The sequence below is a fragment of the Petromyzon marinus genome, chromosome 58 (assembly GCF_048934315.1).
Source record: "Petromyzon marinus isolate PM22_M1 ecotype Great Lakes invasive population chromosome 58, UKy_Petmar_22M1.pri1.0, whole genome shotgun sequence".
NCBI lineage: Eukaryota > Metazoa > Chordata > Hyperoartia > Petromyzontiformes > Petromyzontidae > Petromyzon > Petromyzon marinus.
In genome coordinates this window covers 1,712,018-1,730,745 of record NC_133724.1, presented here as the reverse complement: position 1 = coordinate 1,730,745, position 18,728 = coordinate 1,712,018, and the positions used below count along the sequence as shown (strand labels likewise).

The following is an 18,728-nucleotide window of genomic DNA, read 5'->3' as shown; positions in this document are numbered from 1 at the left end:
GTTTTACCTCCTGGAGCCTTGGCCTGTTTGTTCAGCCGTAATCTTTGACAAGCCGGGCGTGAAAAGGGGGCTCTCTCTCTCTCTCTCACACACACACACACACGCGCGCGCGCGCCCACATGCACACACGCACAGATATCCCCCATACAGCTTTTCATCACCGATGGTGGTTGGCCGTGAGCAACAGGAGAGTTGAACTCAGGTCGTTGGGTTCGTCGCACAGTGAACTTGCGCCACCACTCCCCACAAAGAAAATGACCCGTCGTGCATAACCTTTTCACAGACTGTTGGGGAAGGCGCGTGTTTGCGAGCGCCTATTAAGGCTGGCATGGCACGCCAAGGTGTAGGTGGTCCGACACCGCGCCGGGGCCGCCTTTGTCTTCCCAATGCTGATGTTTACACACCGCACCACGTACTCATTCGAGGCCGAGTCGACCTCGGGGAGGCCCAGGACCGATTCAGATAATCGTCACCGGTGTTGGTGGCCGTGAGCGGGACTCGAACTCGGGTCGCCGGGTCCGTAGCGCAGCGTGCTAAACCGTTGCGCCACCGCAAACGCACGCAGACGCATGCACGGAGGAAAACAAATATAATTGTGAAATGCGAAATTGCGTTAAAAAAAAACACGGGGCGCGGAAAATGGGCGTAGCTGGAGATTATTTCAAAGCCCATTACCGGGAAACGAGAAGGTCCACGTTGCTTTGGGTCGCGGTGGTGAGACCAGCGAAGAGTTATTCTTGCCGTAATGGAAGAGGGGCACAGCTTGGGAGAGGAGATTATCCCCGTATTGTGCGTGGATGTCTCGAAAGCACGCCCGGTTTAGCTTCGTGTGCATCTATGTGTTCGTCCATGAAGGATGCCCGTGAAGGACGCTACTGGGCTGTTGAAGGGAGTCGCCCTCCAGCAACAACAACGGAGGGCAGAGGAGCGATGCTCACAACAATGAGCGGAGCGCCGGGTGGCTAAAATGCAGCAAGTTAGCACAGTAGGGAGCACAGCTGGTGCAACCGCCAGCCATCTCAGTCAGTTAACCCATTGCACCTGCTGGGTCTGTCCCGTGACCTCCTGTCAGCAGCGAGCCTTCCACATGTCACGTAATGGCCTCAAAGTGCACCTAAGCTGGTACAAGCATTGTGGTGATGTTACCGTCAGTGGCGAATGGCAACTATGATTGCGTGTATCGTTGTGTGGATTGGTAGTGTAATGGTTAATGCACTACGCTACGATCCTGGCGATCTGAGTTCGAATCACGTTCGCGGCTAACGTAAGTGGCGAGTGAAATCTCTGCCTGTGGTCAGTGGGCCTTACCTGGTGAAATAAAAAGTTTTGGTTGCGTTTTATAGGTGGTCCCTCCTAGCAGCACCTGCCCCAAAAGTTTGTTAAGGTTATGCAGACGATCTTTGTATTTGGTGTGTGTCGTGTCTTGCCAGGGACCTGTCGCACAACAACATCCAGGAGGTGGAGGAGGACGCCCTGTCGCGCGTCGCGCCCTCTCTCTCCGTGCTGTGAGTTCTTCCGGCCGGGCAGCCCTGGCCCCAAACTCACACGCACCGAACCCGCCGAGCGGCGGCCAACGCGTCGTCGCGGACGAGCCGCCGGCTCGAGGGCCGCGCCACGGGGAGGCCGCGAGGCGTCCTCGGAGATCGGAGACGAGGAGCCGGCACCGCCCGGATCCCGGGTTCCAGTTCGGGTTTTTGACGAGGCCGGGTCTCGGTGCGGTAGAGAGGCACGGAGAGGCGCGTGCTCGGGCATCGCACTGAGAGGCAGAGAGGGGAACACGTGGATTAAAGAACACGCGCACGCAGAGGTTAATGTCATCACATTGATCTTCATCCAGCAGTGGATAAACCAGGGTGATGGTGACAGGACCGTGGAGGAGAGATGCACGCTGGGAATTGCGCTGAGAGATACAAAGAGAGAGGAACACGTGGAGTAGAGAACACACAGGTTTTTGACATCACCACATTGATCTTCATCCACCAGTGGATAGAGAAGCACAGCGAGGAATAGCGATGTATTTATATAGAACTTAAATTTTTATTTAAAGCTTTTGTGACTACAGGGATTCATATTCTTGGTTCTTTCGATAAAAGCCACGTAGAAGGGAAACAATAAAATAATAATAAAAATATAAAACGATTGTTTTATATTTTTATTATTATTTTATTGTTTCCCTTCTACGTGACTTTACCGAAAGAACCAAGAATATATTGAACTTATTTCGCACTGTGCATAGCCAAACGTGTTAATTAGAAGTGTGGGGAAGGTCAACAAACTAAACACAAAATGTGGCTTCCTAATACCGAAAGGAAGAGCATTCCAGACGACCGCAAATGCGCATCTGAAAGCGCCGCGCGATGCGGTGGTCTTTCTTCGATGGCTGAGCCAAAAGCCGCCGCCGCCGCTGCGATGATGATCGGAGTGTCGCGTGATGATGGTTTATGCTCCTTGACGAGATCAGCAGCGAGGTGATTGGTGGTTGCTTCATGGCCGAGCGCTCTGTGTGTGCGAGCCTCTGTGGGCTGTCACCTGTGGACAAAGGGCGTGTCTGTCCGTGCGTCTCGTTGTGTTTCCCCAGGAATCTGACGGACAACAAGATCTTCCGCCTCGGCGTGTACGTCTTCCGCGACATGACCTCGCTGCTCGTGCTGTGAGTCGCATCCGTACGCCGTCTCGGGTTCGCGTGCGTCCCGTCTCTTCTACGACCGCTAAGTTGTGCAAATCCTCCTTTAAGGACCCTGTACGGTGGTGGTAACGCGTCGCTCGACGCGCGTTCGCGTCGAGCGACGCGTCACTTACGTTAGACACAACAACGCGGAATTGCGCGTGCCGTTACAAGGCAGAGCGAGCGCACCGTTGCAACGCGGTTTCTCAGCGGTCGACGGAGAACCACTTGCTGGAGCTGAGCGGTACAGCGATACGGTACGCGGAGTGATGCGGTAACACGGCGGCGTACCCTCGGTTATTTGTCCCGCCACCTCGCCGTGTGTGTGCGGAAATTGTATCTCGCCACACCCTGTCGTGACGCTATTCATGGGGAAATCGTGTTCTCTTTGCGCGTTTTTCTCCCGCGTAAAATAGCTGGTAAACCATCGTCCGTGCAACGGGTGAAATGAATCTCGATTTGAAGTTTTCGTTACCGCAGGGATCCACCCTCTTTGGTTCTTTCGGTAAGGTCACGTGGGTAGATAGAAAATAAAGTGAATGAAATCGCGACGTTTCGATTGCAACACGAGCAGTCATCATCAGCTGGGAAAACCACAGCTTGTGTTGCAATCGAAACGTCGTGATTTCGTTTATTTTGTTTTATATCTACTACGTGATTTTACCGAAAGAACCAAAGAGTACGAGTCAAATGAACTGAACAGAACCGTGCTGAGGACGGCAGGTTGGTGGCTTCCGCCGCTCCCGACTCGGATGCCACTTTCTTTGTGGAGTTTGTTTGTTTGTTCCGCCCCCCCCCCCGTGTTCTGCAGAGCGTGAGGAGTGTGAGGAGTGTGAGGAGTGTGAGGAGTGTGAGAAGTGTGAGGAGTGTGAGGAGTGTGAGGAGTGTGAGGAGTGTGAGGAGTGTGAGGAGTGTTGCGCGTGCGTGAGTGTGTGTGGAGCAGCGGCGTAGCGGTTAGCGCGCCGCGCTACGAAGCCGGCGTCCCCGAGTTGGATTCCCGCTCACGGCCGACACCAGTGACGATTATCCGAAACGGTCCTGGGCCTCCCCGAGGCCTATGCAGTCATAAACGAGTACCCCGGTGCGCTGTGTAAACATCGCCACCAGAGAGAGACAAAGGCGGCCGGGCGCGGCGCTGGCCACCCACCCCCTCGTGCGCCGCGCTGGCATTCGCAGCTGCTCGCTAACAGCACTTGCCCCGACAGTCCGTTGAGGCCACACGGGGAGGGGATATTTGCTTTGTCTTTGCGGGAGAGCCCCAGCGGCTGATTAGGCGCGCGAGTGGCGCCCGCGTCCGCCGCCCCGTCGCCGAGACGGCACTCCTCGTGTCGGGGCCCCCGCGGGACGAGCGCCGGTTAGCGCGGCGGTGCGGTGCCAGGGTGGCACGTGTCCCGGGCCTGTCGGGACACGTGCCAGGGTGGCACGTGTCCCGGGCCTGTCGGGACACGTGCCAGGGTGGCACGTGTCCCGGGCCGGGCCTGTCGGGACACGCGCGCGCCGCCGGGAGGAGCCTCGCCGCCCCCGTTGCGACGGCGGTGGGGTGGGGGGTGGGGGGGGGCGGCGGGGGGACCGCTACGCGCGGTGCGCGCGCGCGTGGGGCGGCGGTGCGGTAATGCTCGCGCCGCTCCCAGAGCGGCGACCGCCTGGGTTCGATCTCCACGTTGGGTCCGTCGCCTTGGCGAGTGGAGTTTGTACGTCCTCCCCCCCCCGCCCCCGGTTCCGCGGGGCGTGAGCGAGCGAGCGAGCGAGCGAGCGAGCGAGCGAGCGAGCGAGCGAGCGAGCGAGCGAGCGAGCGAGCGAGCGAGCGAGCGAGCGAGCGAGCGAGCGAGCGAGCGAGCGAGCGAGCGAGCGAGCGAGCGAGCGTGGCTGCGTAGCGGGTTAGCGCGCCGGCCGGGTCTGCCTTCTACGTCGTCGTTTTATCGGACGTCGCGTCTCCTTCTCCCGCAGGGATCTGAGCGACAATCAGATCGGCACGCTGCCCAACGGCGTCTTCGATAACCTCACCAGCCTCGCTGTGCTGTAAGTCGCGTCGAGGACTCTGGCCTCTGTGTGACTCCACCAATCCCCTGCCGAGTGATTTGATTGCGAGCACATTTCCTTAGATAAACACACACGCATTGTATATCTATGAACTCAGTTGCTGAGCACAGGCCCAAAACGTCAGACGCCCAGCAACAAACAGCACCGCCAGAGATGTAGCCGGTAGGAGTGCCGCACGTTTCTTGAATGGGTCAAGGTTGTTGTCGCAAGGGCTTTGGGGGTAAGAGACATGATGGGAGATGATTCCACGGTGGAGCAGTGCGAGGAAAGAGTGTGAGTGGGGACGGCACAGTGGCGAGATGTTAACTACCTCGCCTGGTACGCAGAAGGTCGTGGGTTTGATCCCGACCCTGATGCCTGTTGTATATTTGGAGTTTGCATGTCTCTCCTCTCTCTCCCTGTAGTCGCTTGGATTATTCTCCGTGTCCTCAGGGTTTTCCCTCCACCTTTAGAATCAACGTCACGCGTTTAGAGTATTTGGCTGCGAAACATGTCCACATGATAAGCCACTTCGTTGAGATATAATTTGTGGCCAGCTTGCTTCTGAAAAAGAGCTATGTAGCTCAGGAGGCCTTACCTGGTTAAATAAAAAGTTTAGTTTAGCGAGTTAGAGTGCATGAGTGAATCAGTGGCTAACTCAGTGGGTGAGTGAGTGAGTAGGAAACAGTAGCCTCGTGGTTAGTGCACTGCGCTACGAACCCGACCACCCAAGTTCGATTTCCGCTGGCCACTAATAACCGTGGCGAATATTTGAAGCGGCACTGGGCCACACCTAGACGGACTCAGCCTTAAATGAGTACCTGCCACGGCGTGTAAACATCAGCGCCGGTGCTGGCCACCCACCCTCTTCGTGCGCTCTGTCGGGCCTTTGTGGATGCTCACGCTAACAGCACTTGCCCCGACACTTTGTTAAGGCTACGGGTTGGGGGGTTGGGGGATCTTCGCCTTTGTCTCGCGCTCACAGGGACGTGAGCGGGAATCCGCTGGACTGCGGCTGTGAGCTGGCGTGGCTGCCGCAGTGGCTGGCGGCGCCGGCGCGCGCCGGCAGCGTGGCGCTGGCACGGCCGTTGCGCTCGCTGTGCGCCCTGCCCGACCGCCTCGCCCGCACGCCCGTCACCGCCGCCAACTTCTCGAGCGCCGTCTGCGGTAGGTGCCGCCCCGGAAGGGACGCCGGCGCAACGCTCGCCGCGCAGCCACCGCACGGGCCACGGCACGCTCGCCGCGTACAATAACGCACGGCAACAAACAGCTCGGATGCGGCGCGCGACGATGCTGTGCGTGACGATGCTGTCTTTGACGATGCTGTGCATGACGACGCTGCGTGTCGCAATGCTGCGTGTGACGACGCTGCATGTAGCGACGCTGCGTGCGATGACGCTGCATCTTGCGATGCTGTGCATGACGATGGTGCGCGTAGCGATGCTGTGTGTAGTGACGCTGTGTATAGTGATGCTGTGTGTAGTGACGCTGTGTATAGTGATGCTGTGTGTAGTGACGCTGTGTGTGACGATGGTCTAGCAATGCTGCGTGTAACGATGCTGTCCGTGACGATGCTGCGTGGCAATGATGATGATGATGATGACACCAACCGCTGGGCCACGACGTCGTCACAAACGTGATGACGCCGACGACGATCACGTCGATAGCGATGATGATGATGATGGTGGTCTCACCCGCGTCGTTTCCCCCCGACCCTCCCACTTCACGCCCAGCTGCCGACTACGTTGCCTGCTTGCGCCCGGCCTCAACGCTCATCTTCTCGGCCGTGGACGAGGACGCGCACGACGAGCTCGGCTGCAACGTCGCGTGCGCCCGCCGCCGCCTCGCCTACTTCTCCTCCGACCCGGCGCTGAACTACCTGTGCCTGTGCGGCGACGCGGGCGGCTCGCCGGCGCTCGACTGCGCCGCCGTCTGCTCGGCGGGCTACCCGGCGAGCCGCGCCGTGTGCGGTCGCGTCGTGGTGGCGCCGCCGGCGCCCGTCCGCTTCGGCGCGACCTTCCTCCGCCTGCGCCCGTTCAGCGTCTTCGAGGCGGCCGAGTTTCGCGTCGCGCCCTGGTACGACCCCGGCGCCGGCTGGCGCGTCCGCTGGGACTTCGGCGACGGCGCGGCGCCGCTGGACGTCGCCGGCGGCGACGCCGCGCGACACAAGTTCGCGCTGCCCGGCACCTACGCCGTGACGGCGAGCGTGAGCGGCGGAGGCGGCGGGCCGACGGCGACAGCCGGCGCCGCGGCCAACGTGACGGTGGCGATGCCGGTGCTGCTGCCGCCGGAGTTGCGGTGCCCCAAGGCGGCGCTGACCGGGGGCGGAGGCGGCGTGGCGGCCGTGAGCCGGAGCGGCACCAGCGTGAGGGCTCGTTGGTCCGTGAGGGAGCCGGACGGCACCGTCCGCCGCGGTGAGTCACCGCTCTCCCGTTCTGCTGGCGCCACAGGTCACGGCGCTTGGTCGCGGCCACGGGCGCGGCGTTCGTGGGCGCTACTTGCCAACGGCACCTGCCTCAACATTCCATTAGAGACTGCGCTGGGGATCTTTGTCTTGTGCGTCGGTGTGTCCGCCGACCGTTGTTAACACAGCTGCTGCCCCCCCCCCACCCGCACGCCTCCCCAGCTGCCCTGGCTGCGCTCCGCGTGTCACGTTTTACACCAGTGACAAATGGGAAGGCATCGTTTGCGCAAGGTGGCAGGGCACTTCCCCAGCAAAGTGCACTCGACACACACACACAACACACACACACACACGCGCGCAACACACACGCACAACACACGCACACACACACGCACAACACACACACACACACACGCACACACACGCGCAACACACACGCACACACACACGCACACACGCGCAACACGCACAACACACACACACACACGCGCACACACGCGCAACACACATACTACAACAACGACGACAACCGACCTTCACTACTAAGTGGCGGCGACGTCACCACACCGCTTGTGCCAGCCTAGGTGCACCTTGAGGCCATGTGAAGTGTAGAAGGCTCTCTGCAGGCAGGAGGTCATGGGACAGACCCAGGTGCCATGGGGTTGACTTCTGTGCCAGGCTAGGTGCAGGAGGTCATGGAACAAACCCGGGTGCCATGGGTTGACTAACGGAGATGACTGACAGATGCACCACCTCTGCTTCCTCCTGCGCAACCTTGGCACGTTTTATCCGCCCGGCGCTCCGCTCATTGTTGTGAGCGTCACTCGCATACACACACATTCTCTCACTCACTCATTCACACTCACGATACTGCAGGTCACAACAACACACTCGTCCACACACTCACGCGCTCAGTCAGTGACTCACCCACCCACCCACCCAGCCACCCACCCAACCACCCACCCACTCACTCACTCACCCACTCGCCACGCTGCAGGTCACCTCGCCTCTCTGTCTGCCTCTTCCCTCGCGCTGCTCCCCTCACGGCATCCTCTCCTTTTCAAAACCTCTAAGAACCACGTGAAGAAACCCTGAAGCCATTTGAACTCCGATCGCGTCGTTCGCTGCGTGCCGCTTGACATTTTGTTCCTCCCCGGGCCTGTGCTCAGGAACTGCGTCGAACACACGCGCACGGCGCCTATCCATAATGCATGAACGCGCACATGCACCACGCGCGCGTGTATCGGATGCCGTGTCGTAGTCACGCCATCACGCGGCAACCCGAGTTAGCGCTGACAAATGCTGCCCCAATCCCCCCCCCCCCGCGCATCTCATCCCCCTCTGTCCACGCAGCGCGAGTGGGGGACGCGCGCTGTGTGTGTGTGTTGTTGTGCGACGAGCTTGCGTCGCCACGGCTACGGAGCGAGGGAGACGCCCGCTCGTTCGCGCTTCCCCGTTAACTCTGGGGGGTTTTTTGTTGTCGTCGTCGTCGCTGCTTTTCTTTCCTCGACTCCACTCGCTCTCTCCTTTTTTCTTTACATCCGAAGGCTTCCGAGTTCAGCAGTTCAGCACCGTGCATGTGCAGAGTGGGAAAACAAGCGGCTACGGCGCGCAACGTGGGGAGCGGCGGCGCAGCGGTTAGCGCGGGTTGCGCTGCGAACGTGGCGAATATCTTAACCGGCCCTGGACCGCCCCCCCCCTATATAGACTCGGTCTCAATTGAGTACCCGGTGTGGTGTGTAGTAAACATTGCCACCCACTGGGGAGACAAAGGCTGGCCACCCATGCCCTCGTGTGCCGTGCCGGCCATCGTAGGTGCTGCTCACGAACAGCGCTCGCCCCAACGGTCTGTTGAAGGCGACACGGGGGGGGGGGGATCTGTGCCCGTGTCGTGCGTGGTGTGTCGCGTGGGACGGGGCAGCGTGGGTCGCGTCGATGGCCAAGCGTCCCGATATATAGGACCACAAAGCTTGGGTAATTGTTGGTGGCCGCTTTCCCCGCTTTCTCTGTCCCAGGGGCCTTTGCTTGTGCAGCACCCACGTCTTTGGAGAACGTCCTCATTGGCCAATCTGAATGTTCCACACTCACCACCGCTCGCATCTCAACCGTTGCCACGTGCTCGCGTCTGTCGCCGTGCGGCATCGGCGATGGCGCTGTGCCCACTCGCACGTCCCAACGAAATCTGTAAATTAAAACCGTTGAACTAAAGTAAATAAATTAAACCATCATTTATTTTACCAGGTAAGGCCCACTGGGCTATACAGCTCTTTTGTCAGAAGCGACCTGGCCACAAATGATAGCTCAACGAAGTGGCTCATCATCGTGTGGACATTTATAGCAGCCAAATACTCTAAACGGGGAGAGAGACACCGCAAACTCCAAATATACAGTAGGCGTGAGGGTCGAGATCGAACCCACGATCGCCTGCATACCGGGCGAGGTAGTTAACATTTCCTAGCCACCATGATGATGAGAGAGAGAGAGAGAGAAGTAAGCTCCAAATTTACAGCAGGCGTCAGGGTCGAGATCGAACCCACGATCGCCTGTATACCAGGCGAGGTAGTTAACATTTCCTAGCCACCATGATGATGAGAGAGAGAGAAGTAAGCTCCAAATATACAGCAGGTGTCAGGGTTGCGATCGAACCCACGATCGCCTGTATACTAGGCGAGGTAGTTAACATTTCCTAGCCACCATGATGATGAGAGAGAGAGACGTCAGCTCCAAATATACAGCAGGCGTCAGGGTCGAGATCGAACCCACGATCGCCTGTATACCAGGCGAGGTAGTTAACATTTCCTAGCCACCATGATGATGAGAGAGAGAGAGACGTAAGCTCCAAATATACAGCAGGTGTCAGGGTTGCGATCGAACCCACGATCGCCTGTATACCAGGCGAGGTAGTTAACATCTTCCAACCGCGGCCCCCACGGCCACTGCCCGGCTTTATTATTTACCCACCAAAGCCTCGCCGAGTCTCAGGACTTCAGGTTCGGGATGAGAATATTTACGTAAACTAGAGGACTCCGATGAGCTGTGAAGCTTGCTTTCACACCTGTCCAGGAGTTTTCAGGAGGGATATTGCTGCTGCTGCTGCTACATTGGGAAGTTACGATTGCCGCTCGCGCTCCAATGCCGGATTGTGGAGAGGCAAATATGGCACATAGGGGGCGGGCGGGCGGGGGAGTGCGGGGGCCCGGAGGCGCAATCTATTTATTTATTTATAGTGTCCTCCGCTCGCCATTCTGGTCCCTTGGGATGCCGAGCGAGCGACGCCCCCCACGGGAGGGGTGGGGGGGGGCACGTTTCTGTCAGTGTCCGGGAAGTCTTTTATTGGGCAGATTTACACGCGACCTCTGCCCCCCACCCCCCCGGCTCCGGCTCCGTTGAGGGGGCCGTCGAATTTTATAAAGGGGATGGAGGAGGGCTGGACGGTGGCGTCTTTACCTCGCTAGGATACAGCCCGTCGCCCGGCAACTGTGTTAGACCTTTTTAAAGGTTGCCCCCCTCTCCCCACCCCCCCCCCCTCTCCTTACCCCCCATTCCCCCCCCCCGGCCCCCCGCTACGATCGCCGCGAGCGTCAGGCCGCCGTGTATTCGCAGACCAAAAATCGGTAAGAAACGAGGGCTTGGTGCGAGTTGAGCGCCGGTGACCCACCGCTGCTGCCCGCCGCAGTGACTCGGAGCACCGGGGGGGATCTTAAGGAGTGCGGCCGTTAAGCGGCGGATATCGTTGCTTGACATTCGTGGAGTGCCCTCGCTCAAGGCGCCTTAGCGCGGCTCCACGGACGGCGCGATGAGATCGTTATTTCGGTGGCGGCGGCTGTGGAGGGCAAGGGCTGGGGGGAGTGGTTGGCCCTGTCGGAGGGTGCCTAGGGGTCACCAGAGGTCAGGGGAGGGAAGGAAAGGAAGTGGAGGGGCGAGGGAAGAGACAGAGAGTGCGTGCACATGCGTACGTTTAACTTCCGTCGCGCCGCATGTAGCCAACCGTGCCGCTCTGGAGAATATGTGTATGGCGCTGTCCGTGCTGAAACTCGCGTGGTAGAGTTTTGGGAACCGGTTCCCAGTTGCCGGAAGCGGTTCCGGTGGAATGTTGCTAATGAACGCGCTTAGCCATTGGCACGGCGATTCACTATCCTGCTACTCGTGACGCAAGCAGCAGGCTCAAACATCTTGGTGTAAATTCACAGCTGTTGCGCTACGCCGAGACCCACAGACTCACACAAAGATCTATAGATTCACACCGAGACCCATCGACTCACACAGATACCCATAGACTCACACAAAGATATATAGATTCACATCGAGACCCATCGACTCACACGGAGACGTATAGACTCACACAGATTTCTACATATTCACACGGATACCCAAAGACTAATACAGAGAATCATAGACTCACACAGAGATTTACAGATTCCCACAGAGACCCCATAGACTATCACAGAGACCCATAGACTATCACAGAGACCCATAGACTCACGGAGAGACCCATAGACTCACGCAGAGAACCATAGACTCACACAGAGACCCATAGACTCACACAAAGATATATAGATTCACATCGAGACCCATCGACTCACACGGAGAAGTATAGACTCACACAGATTTCTACATATTCACACAGATACCCAAAGACTAATACAGAGAATCATAGACTCACACAGAGATTTACACATTCCCACAGAGACCCCATAGACTCACACAGAGACCCATAGACTCACACAGTAGAGATATACACGAAGGAGAAGACATCATCACAGCGACGATTTACCACTCCACTACTCCTGATTCCGCAATCATCTGGCCTCGTCGACCACCTCAGCCGCCGCTCCGCACCGTTGACACGACCGGCCACCGCAGAGAAGAGAGCCCACGGCACGCGCCGTGCCGACGGAGCAACGCCGGGGGACGTATTGCGTGAAGCAGTGCCGTCGGGGCTGGCGGGGTGCGGCGTTGGGGTGTGGGTGGAGAGGGGGGCGCTAGCGGCAGGCTTATCATCGCTGGCCCGGGGGGGTGCGTGGGCGGGCTGCCTCCTCCGGAGGTGCGTTACGTCACAAGCGGCGATGATTCACACGCGCGCGCGCATTCCTTCACCCCCCTGGCTGGCGGCGGGCCCTGTCGTTTGCGTGCCTCCAGGATCGGAATCGGTGTTCAGTATTTATCCTGGATATGGTAAAGGGAGAACACGAGGTTGTTGCCAAACGTCGGCGCTGCAACGGCAAAGGGGCTTCGTCACCCGCTCCTGTTCTTGTTCTCGGGATAGTTAAAAGGCAATTAGTTGGGCGTCTTGGGTTTTCTCGGGCTTGACGAAGGGGGTTAATGAATTAGCTGAGTGTCGCGCAGATTTCTCAATGAGGATTTTATGGATGAACAGGGTGCGATGTTTTTACATCAAGTCACGTGAGATTGGATTTTAAGTCAAGGTCACAAAGGTGGGTCCTGTATGTATGTTCAATTTATTTCGCACCGTACGTAGCCAACCGTGCTAATCGGAGGTGCGCGCGTGGGGGGGGGGACAATAAACTGAACATAAAAAGCAGTTGTAGAGAAAATATTTAAAAGTGCATAGCTCCAGTGGCTTCCTGATATCAGAAGGAAGAGCGTTCCAGACGGCCGCAGAAACGCATCTGAAAGCGCCGCGCGATGCGGTGACCACCGTCTTTGTTTGACCGCTGCGAGGATGAGCGGAGTTTGCGTGATGGTGGCTCATTTTCCTTGACGAGATCAGCAGCGAGGATTCGTGGCTCACTTGTGGCGAGCACCTTGTGGGCAACGCGTGCGACCGGCACGGTACATCCAGAATCAGAATATTTATTTCTCCTGGAGGAATCCGATGAGCTATAAAGCTCTTTTTCACAGATGTCCAGTAGGTGCGTACAGGTACATCCATGCCGACGCCGGCCTCTTTGCGCTTCCCCCTCGCCCTCCGTCTCTCCGCTTCCATAAAACATTTTTTTTAGTTTTTTGTTCATCGCCGTCAATGCGGCCCAGGGCGGCTCGGCGTGACAGCGAGCGGCTCGCAATGGGAAGGCGGCGGAGTTCAAATCCCGGATTCCGGCTGGCTCAGCCGAATCATCCCTCTCTCCGAGGGTTGACAAACTGAGCAGCTACTTTGTGTGGAAGTCAACAGCGGTTTTCCAATGGAGGGCTTCGACCCCCAGCCATAGGAATGTGGAATTTCCACCGCTGGCGCTCAGGTACTGTAAGCAGGAGGTTGGCGCCAATGCGTTTAGAGTGTTTGGCTGCTGTTAATTTCCACGTGATCAGCCGCTTCGTCGGGCTATCGTTTGTGGTCGGGTCGCTTCTGAAAAAGAACTACGTAGCTCAGCGGGGCCTTACCTGGTGAAATAAATAAACAAATAAATAAATGGACGTTATCGAAATTGTTTTAGTTTATAGAAGTCTTGAACAGCCCTGGCACGGACGATCTTGGTTTGATTTTTGATTTAAAGCTTTCGTGACTGCAGTGATTCATATTCTTGGTTATTTCGGTAAAGTCACGTTGAAGGGAAACAATAAAATAATAAAATATATAAAACAATAAAATTCTCACGACGTTTCGACTGTAACACAAACAGTCATCATCAGGTGTGAGAAACCAACGGCAAGAAGCATTTGAAAGAAGTGGCGGTTTGTAAGCCATCGGGCTACCATGAGAGATTCGTTCATGAGGCTATCCACATATACAAACACAGAAACAATTTCAACCGAGAAGATGGATTCTGGCTTAGCAATCATTGGAAGGATTTGATAAACCATTTCGGGTCTTAATTGATTGTTCACGCTTACGGTGGCTTTCAGACAGCATACATTAATTTTTCGTCTCCCCCCTCCTCTTTTCCGAACATAGATGGACTAGTCCTTCTAAACAAACTGTCAAATCGCTCTCCGTGGTTCCAACGTTTTTAAAAATAAGTAAATAAACACAAACACCGCTTAAAAAAAAATAAATAAAAACAACGTTTGTAAATAAATAAATAAATACAAACCGCCACTTCTTTCAAATGCTTCTTGCCGTTGGTTTTTCACACCTGATGACGACTGTTTGTGTTACAGTCGAAACGTCGTGAGAATTTTATTGTTACACGCGACCTCTGCCCCCCGCCCCCCCGGCTCCAGCTCCGTTGAGGGGGCGTCTTTACCTCGCTAGGATACAGCCCGTCGCCCGGCAACTGTGTTAGACCTTTTTAAAGGTTGCCCCCCTCTCCCCACCCCCCCTCTCCTTACCCCCTATTCCCCCCTCCCCCCGGCCCCCCGCTACGATCACCGCGAGCGTCAGGCCGCCGTGTATTTCACTGACCAAAAATCGGTAAGAAACCAAGAATATGATCTTGGTTTGGTGCAGGGCCCCCGTCGCCCTGCGTCAGTGACGGAGAGAACGTGGTGATCAAAGACAAAGATCCCCCGTATAGATTTCGATTGAAAGCTTTCGTGACTGCAATGATTCATCTTCTTTGGTTCTTTCGGTAAAGTCACGTAGAATGAGAATAAAATAATAAATTGATAAAATAAAATAACACAATAATATTCTCACGACGTTTCGGCCACAACACAAGCGGCCTTCATCAGGTGAAGGGACGAGACTGTCTGGTAGGACAGCGCTGCAGGTGACTTTACCGAAAGAACCAAAGAAGATCCCCCGTATAGCCTTAGCAGACTGTTGGGGCAAGTGCTGTTAGCGAGCGGCACCTGTGATGGCCGGCACGGCACACGAGGGGGTGGGTGGCCAGCACCACGCCCGGCCGCCTTTGTCTCCCCAGTGGCCATGTTTACACATCGCGCCATGTACTCATTTGAGGTTGAGACCTTGGGGCGGCCCAGGACCGGTTCAGATAGCCGTCACCGGTGTTGGCCGTGAGCGGGAATCGAACCCGGGTCGCCGAGGTTGTAACGCAGCGCGCTAACCGCTACACCACCTCTCCCCACACACACATTGACACGCACACCGCCACCTAACCCCCAAAAACCACCGGTGCCGTTGTGTCGCCGTCGCCGCAGACGCTCCGGCGTGCCCCGCGGGGGGCCGCGCGAGCAACGACCCCGCCGACGCCGAGGGGGGGCGGCCGTGCTACCTGCTGGTGACCGCGCCGGCGAGCTGGCACGACGCCCGAGCCCACTGCCGGCGGAGCCCCGGCGGGGACCTCGCGGTCGTCGCCGACGACGCCACGCAGCGTCTGGTGACGGCGCTCTCAAACAGGTCTGTGGGGGGGGGAGGGCGGTCGTGCCGAACGCGGGATCGTGCGGAGCGCCGCCAGGCTCGCAAGGGCGCTGTGATTTGGCGTCGCCGTTGCGAGCGTTGGTGGGGTTCTCCGGCACGTTCGTGCGAAACTCGCGAGCGCACGCCCCGCCAAATGGTCTCCTCCCACGCAAAGCCAAGGGCTCAGTCGCGGAATCCATGGCCAAACATCCCAATGTTTAAACTGTTTAAACATTCTTTTGTTATTTCACAAGGTAAGCGACCTGGGCATCACCTAACGATAACTCAACGATGCTGCAGGTCAACTTCCCGTGTGTGCGTGTCTGATTAGCGCACTACGCTATGAACCTGGCGACCCGAGTTCATTTCCCACTCGCGGCCAACACCAGTGACGATTCTGAACCAGTCCTGGGCTTCCCCTAGGTCAACTCAGCCTTAAATTAGTACCCGGTGCGATGTGTAAACATCGGCACTTGGGAGACAAAAGTCGGCCGTGTGTGATGTTGACCACCCACCCTCATCGTGTGCATGTTGAACTTCATTCGCACCGTACATAGCCAATCGTGCTCATCGGAGGTGCGGGTGAAGGACGACAAACTAAACGCAACAAAAAGCAGTTCTAAAGAAATTAGTTTGTCGATGGGGAACGTCCGGCCTGCGGGCCGTATGAAATAATTTGGTCTGGCCCTGCCAAGGCAACCGCACGACTCGAAATTCAATAAATCTAGGAGCTTTTTTCGTAGCAACATAAATTTATTTTTGTTATGGCCCTCTAATGATGTTATAAATATCCAATTGGCCCTTGGCAGAAAAAAGGTTCCCCATCCCTGATCTAGATGATGATGTAAAAGTTGCATAGCCCCAGTGGCTGCCTAACATCAGACGGAAGAGCGTTCCAGACGGCCGCGGAAGTGCATCTGAAAGCGCCACGCCGTCTTTGCTCGACGGCTGAGCAGCCAAAAGCCACCGCTGCTGCTGCTGCTTCTGCTCCGAGCATGAGCGGAGTGTCCCGTGATGATCATTTATTCTCCTTGACGAGATCAGCAGCGAGGTGATTGTGGCTCACTTGTGGCAAACACTTTGTGTGTAATGAGTGCGACCTTACAATGTTTCAGTACTTGTTCCAACAGCCCGTGTAGGCTACAAGGGGGATCTTTGTCTGTGCCACCTGTGACAGCAGCTCGAGTGTGTGGCTGGGCTTGAGCGATACGGAGTCTCCGGGCACCCTGCTGTGGGTGGACGCCCGCACGCCCGAGCGGTTCGAGGTGTGGGCGACCGGCGAGCCCAGCATGCTTCGAGGTGGGGTGCCGCTCGCGTGAACGTACCACCCTGCGGCGGCGCCGGTAATGGTGGCGGTGGTGTTGGTGGCGATGGTGTGGTGGTGGCGGCAGTGGTATTGATAATGAGTGACGGCGGTGGTGGTGGCGGTGATGGTGGTGGTGGTAATGGTGGTGACTGGTGTAACGGCGATGGTGATGGTGGTGCAAGGGTGGAAGAGCGGCGCTCACAGCAAGCGAAGCGTCGGGTAACTAAAATGCGGCAAATTGGCACAGTGAGGAGCACGGGTGGTGCACGTCCCGGTCATCTCGGTAATCGACCCGTAACACCTGGGTCTGTACCGTGACCTCTAGCCAGCAGCGAGTCTTCCACACTTTACGTAGCCTCAAAGTGCACCGTGGTGACGTCACCGGGACTTAGTGGCGAATGACGGCTGTTGTTGTTGTTGTTGGTGGTAGTGATGGTTGGGTGGTGTCGATGACGGTGGCAGCGATGGTGCTGTTATTGGTGATGGCGACGATGGAGGTGGTCGCGACCTTTGGCTGCTGTGCAACGTTTTCTTCTGCTGCGCGTTCTCTCCGGCGATAGTCTCCACGGCCGCCCACCGTGACGCGTCCTGCCCAAGCCTCCTGCTGACTCTCCCACTGTGTTCTGAACTGTCAGCGTGACGTCTCTGAACTCGTGTACGTGGCTAACGTCGGGGAGTGGGGGGGGTGGAGCGGGGTGGTTTGGGGAGCGACCTTTTGACCCCACGTGCGTGACCCCTGCAGACCCTGGCCCCGGCGGGCGGTGCGTGCGAGCCATCGTGAGCCAGCACGGCCGCTGGGGAACGGAGAACTGCACCGAGGTGCTGCCGTACGTGTGCCGTTACGAGCCGGGAGGTGAGCCGCCGCGGTCGCCGCTTGTCGCGCACCTCGTTCACAACGTGCCGGCAAAATCCCGGATCCGCCGGACGCGTACGGTGAGCCCTGGTCCGCCGAGCTCAGAACTCCGGCGAGCTAAAAAGCTGAAAAGTCCGGATTGCCTAAGATTCCGGCTCACCACTCTTTCAACAAGAAAACCAATGTAAAACCACAGTGGCGACCCTGTGTACTGTAAAGTATGTGTGTGGCTATGTAATACATATTCATCTATCAATGAGCAAAACCCATATAAGGCCTGGGAACACACGGAGTCTTCAACACACGCGGTTTGAAGGAACGAGTGCAGTTCACGTGAAAGGTAACCATGGGCGGTAGCTATAGAATCCGAATCAGAGTATGTATTTATACTGGAGGAATGAACCTTAAAGCTCTTGTTCACAGACGTCCAGTAGGGGCACGGGGTCAGAACGTTACAACAACAAACAATACAACAACACGGTACGGAGCCAACTGACCGCCGGCGAGCGAGCGAGTGACGGGATCATCGGTCAAGCCGGCCGCTTTGAGGTTGTCCTGACGCCGTGGTGATGTCGCCACCCCCGCCCCCCGCTCCGCCAGTGCTTGTGGAGGACGTGCGATTCTTCCTGCTGGGGTCCCCGGCCTTCTCCGCTCACCTGCCCGTCGTCAACGTCACCGTGACAGGGGACCCAGCGCCCTCGCTGGCCTCCAGCGTGCAGGTTAGAGAGAGAGAGAGAGAGTGGTGACTGTGACAAAGATCCCCCGCGTAGCCTTAACAGACTGTCGGGGCAAGTGCTGTCAGCGAGTAGCAGTGCCTACGAAGGTCGCAACGCCCGGCCGCCTTTGTCTCCCCAACGGCGATGTTTACACACTGCACCAGGTACTCATTTGTGGCGGAGTAGACGTAGGGGAAGTCCAGGACCGGTTTAGATAATAATCATCACCGGCGTTGGCCGTGAGCGGGAATCGAATTCGAGTCACCGGGTTAGCAGCGCGCTAAGCACTACGCTACCGCTCACCACCAGCTGCCCAATGCAGATATTAGTCACCTTCCTGGTCGCACGCACGTGTGAGGAGTGTGCGTAGTGGTCGGTGGCGCAGCGGTTAGCGCACTGCGCTACGAACCCGGCGACCCGAGGTTCGATTCCTGCTCACGGCCAACGTCGACCCTCCCCTCAGGTCCGACTCAGCCTCAAACGAGCCCCCGGTACGTTGCGTGTTTAAACATCGGCACTGGGTGGATAAAGGTGGCCCGGTTGCGGGGCTATGACCACGCCGTGC

General features: G+C 57.4%; 1 protein-coding gene across 1 annotated transcript in view; it reads left to right on the top strand.

Annotated features, from left to right (window-relative positions):
• PKD1 (polycystin 1, transient receptor potential channel interacting) overlaps window positions 1-18,728 on the top strand; it is a 91,472-nt gene that overhangs the window by 17,182 nt on the left and 55,562 nt on the right. Inside the window, exons 2-10 of the mRNA XM_076052786.1 lie at window positions 1,431-1,505; window positions 2,579-2,650; window positions 4,613-4,684; window positions 5,670-5,851; window positions 6,418-7,098; window positions 15,090-15,288; window positions 16,466-16,587; window positions 17,337-17,447; window positions 18,048-18,166. Of these exons, the coding sequence (XP_075908901.1) occupies window positions 1,431-1,505; window positions 2,579-2,650; window positions 4,613-4,684; window positions 5,670-5,851; window positions 6,418-7,098; window positions 15,090-15,288; window positions 16,466-16,587; window positions 17,337-17,447; window positions 18,048-18,166 (1,633 nt within the window). The remainder of the gene's footprint in view (window positions 1-1,430; window positions 1,506-2,578; window positions 2,651-4,612; window positions 4,685-5,669; window positions 5,852-6,417; window positions 7,099-15,089; window positions 15,289-16,465; window positions 16,588-17,336; window positions 17,448-18,047; window positions 18,167-18,728) is intronic.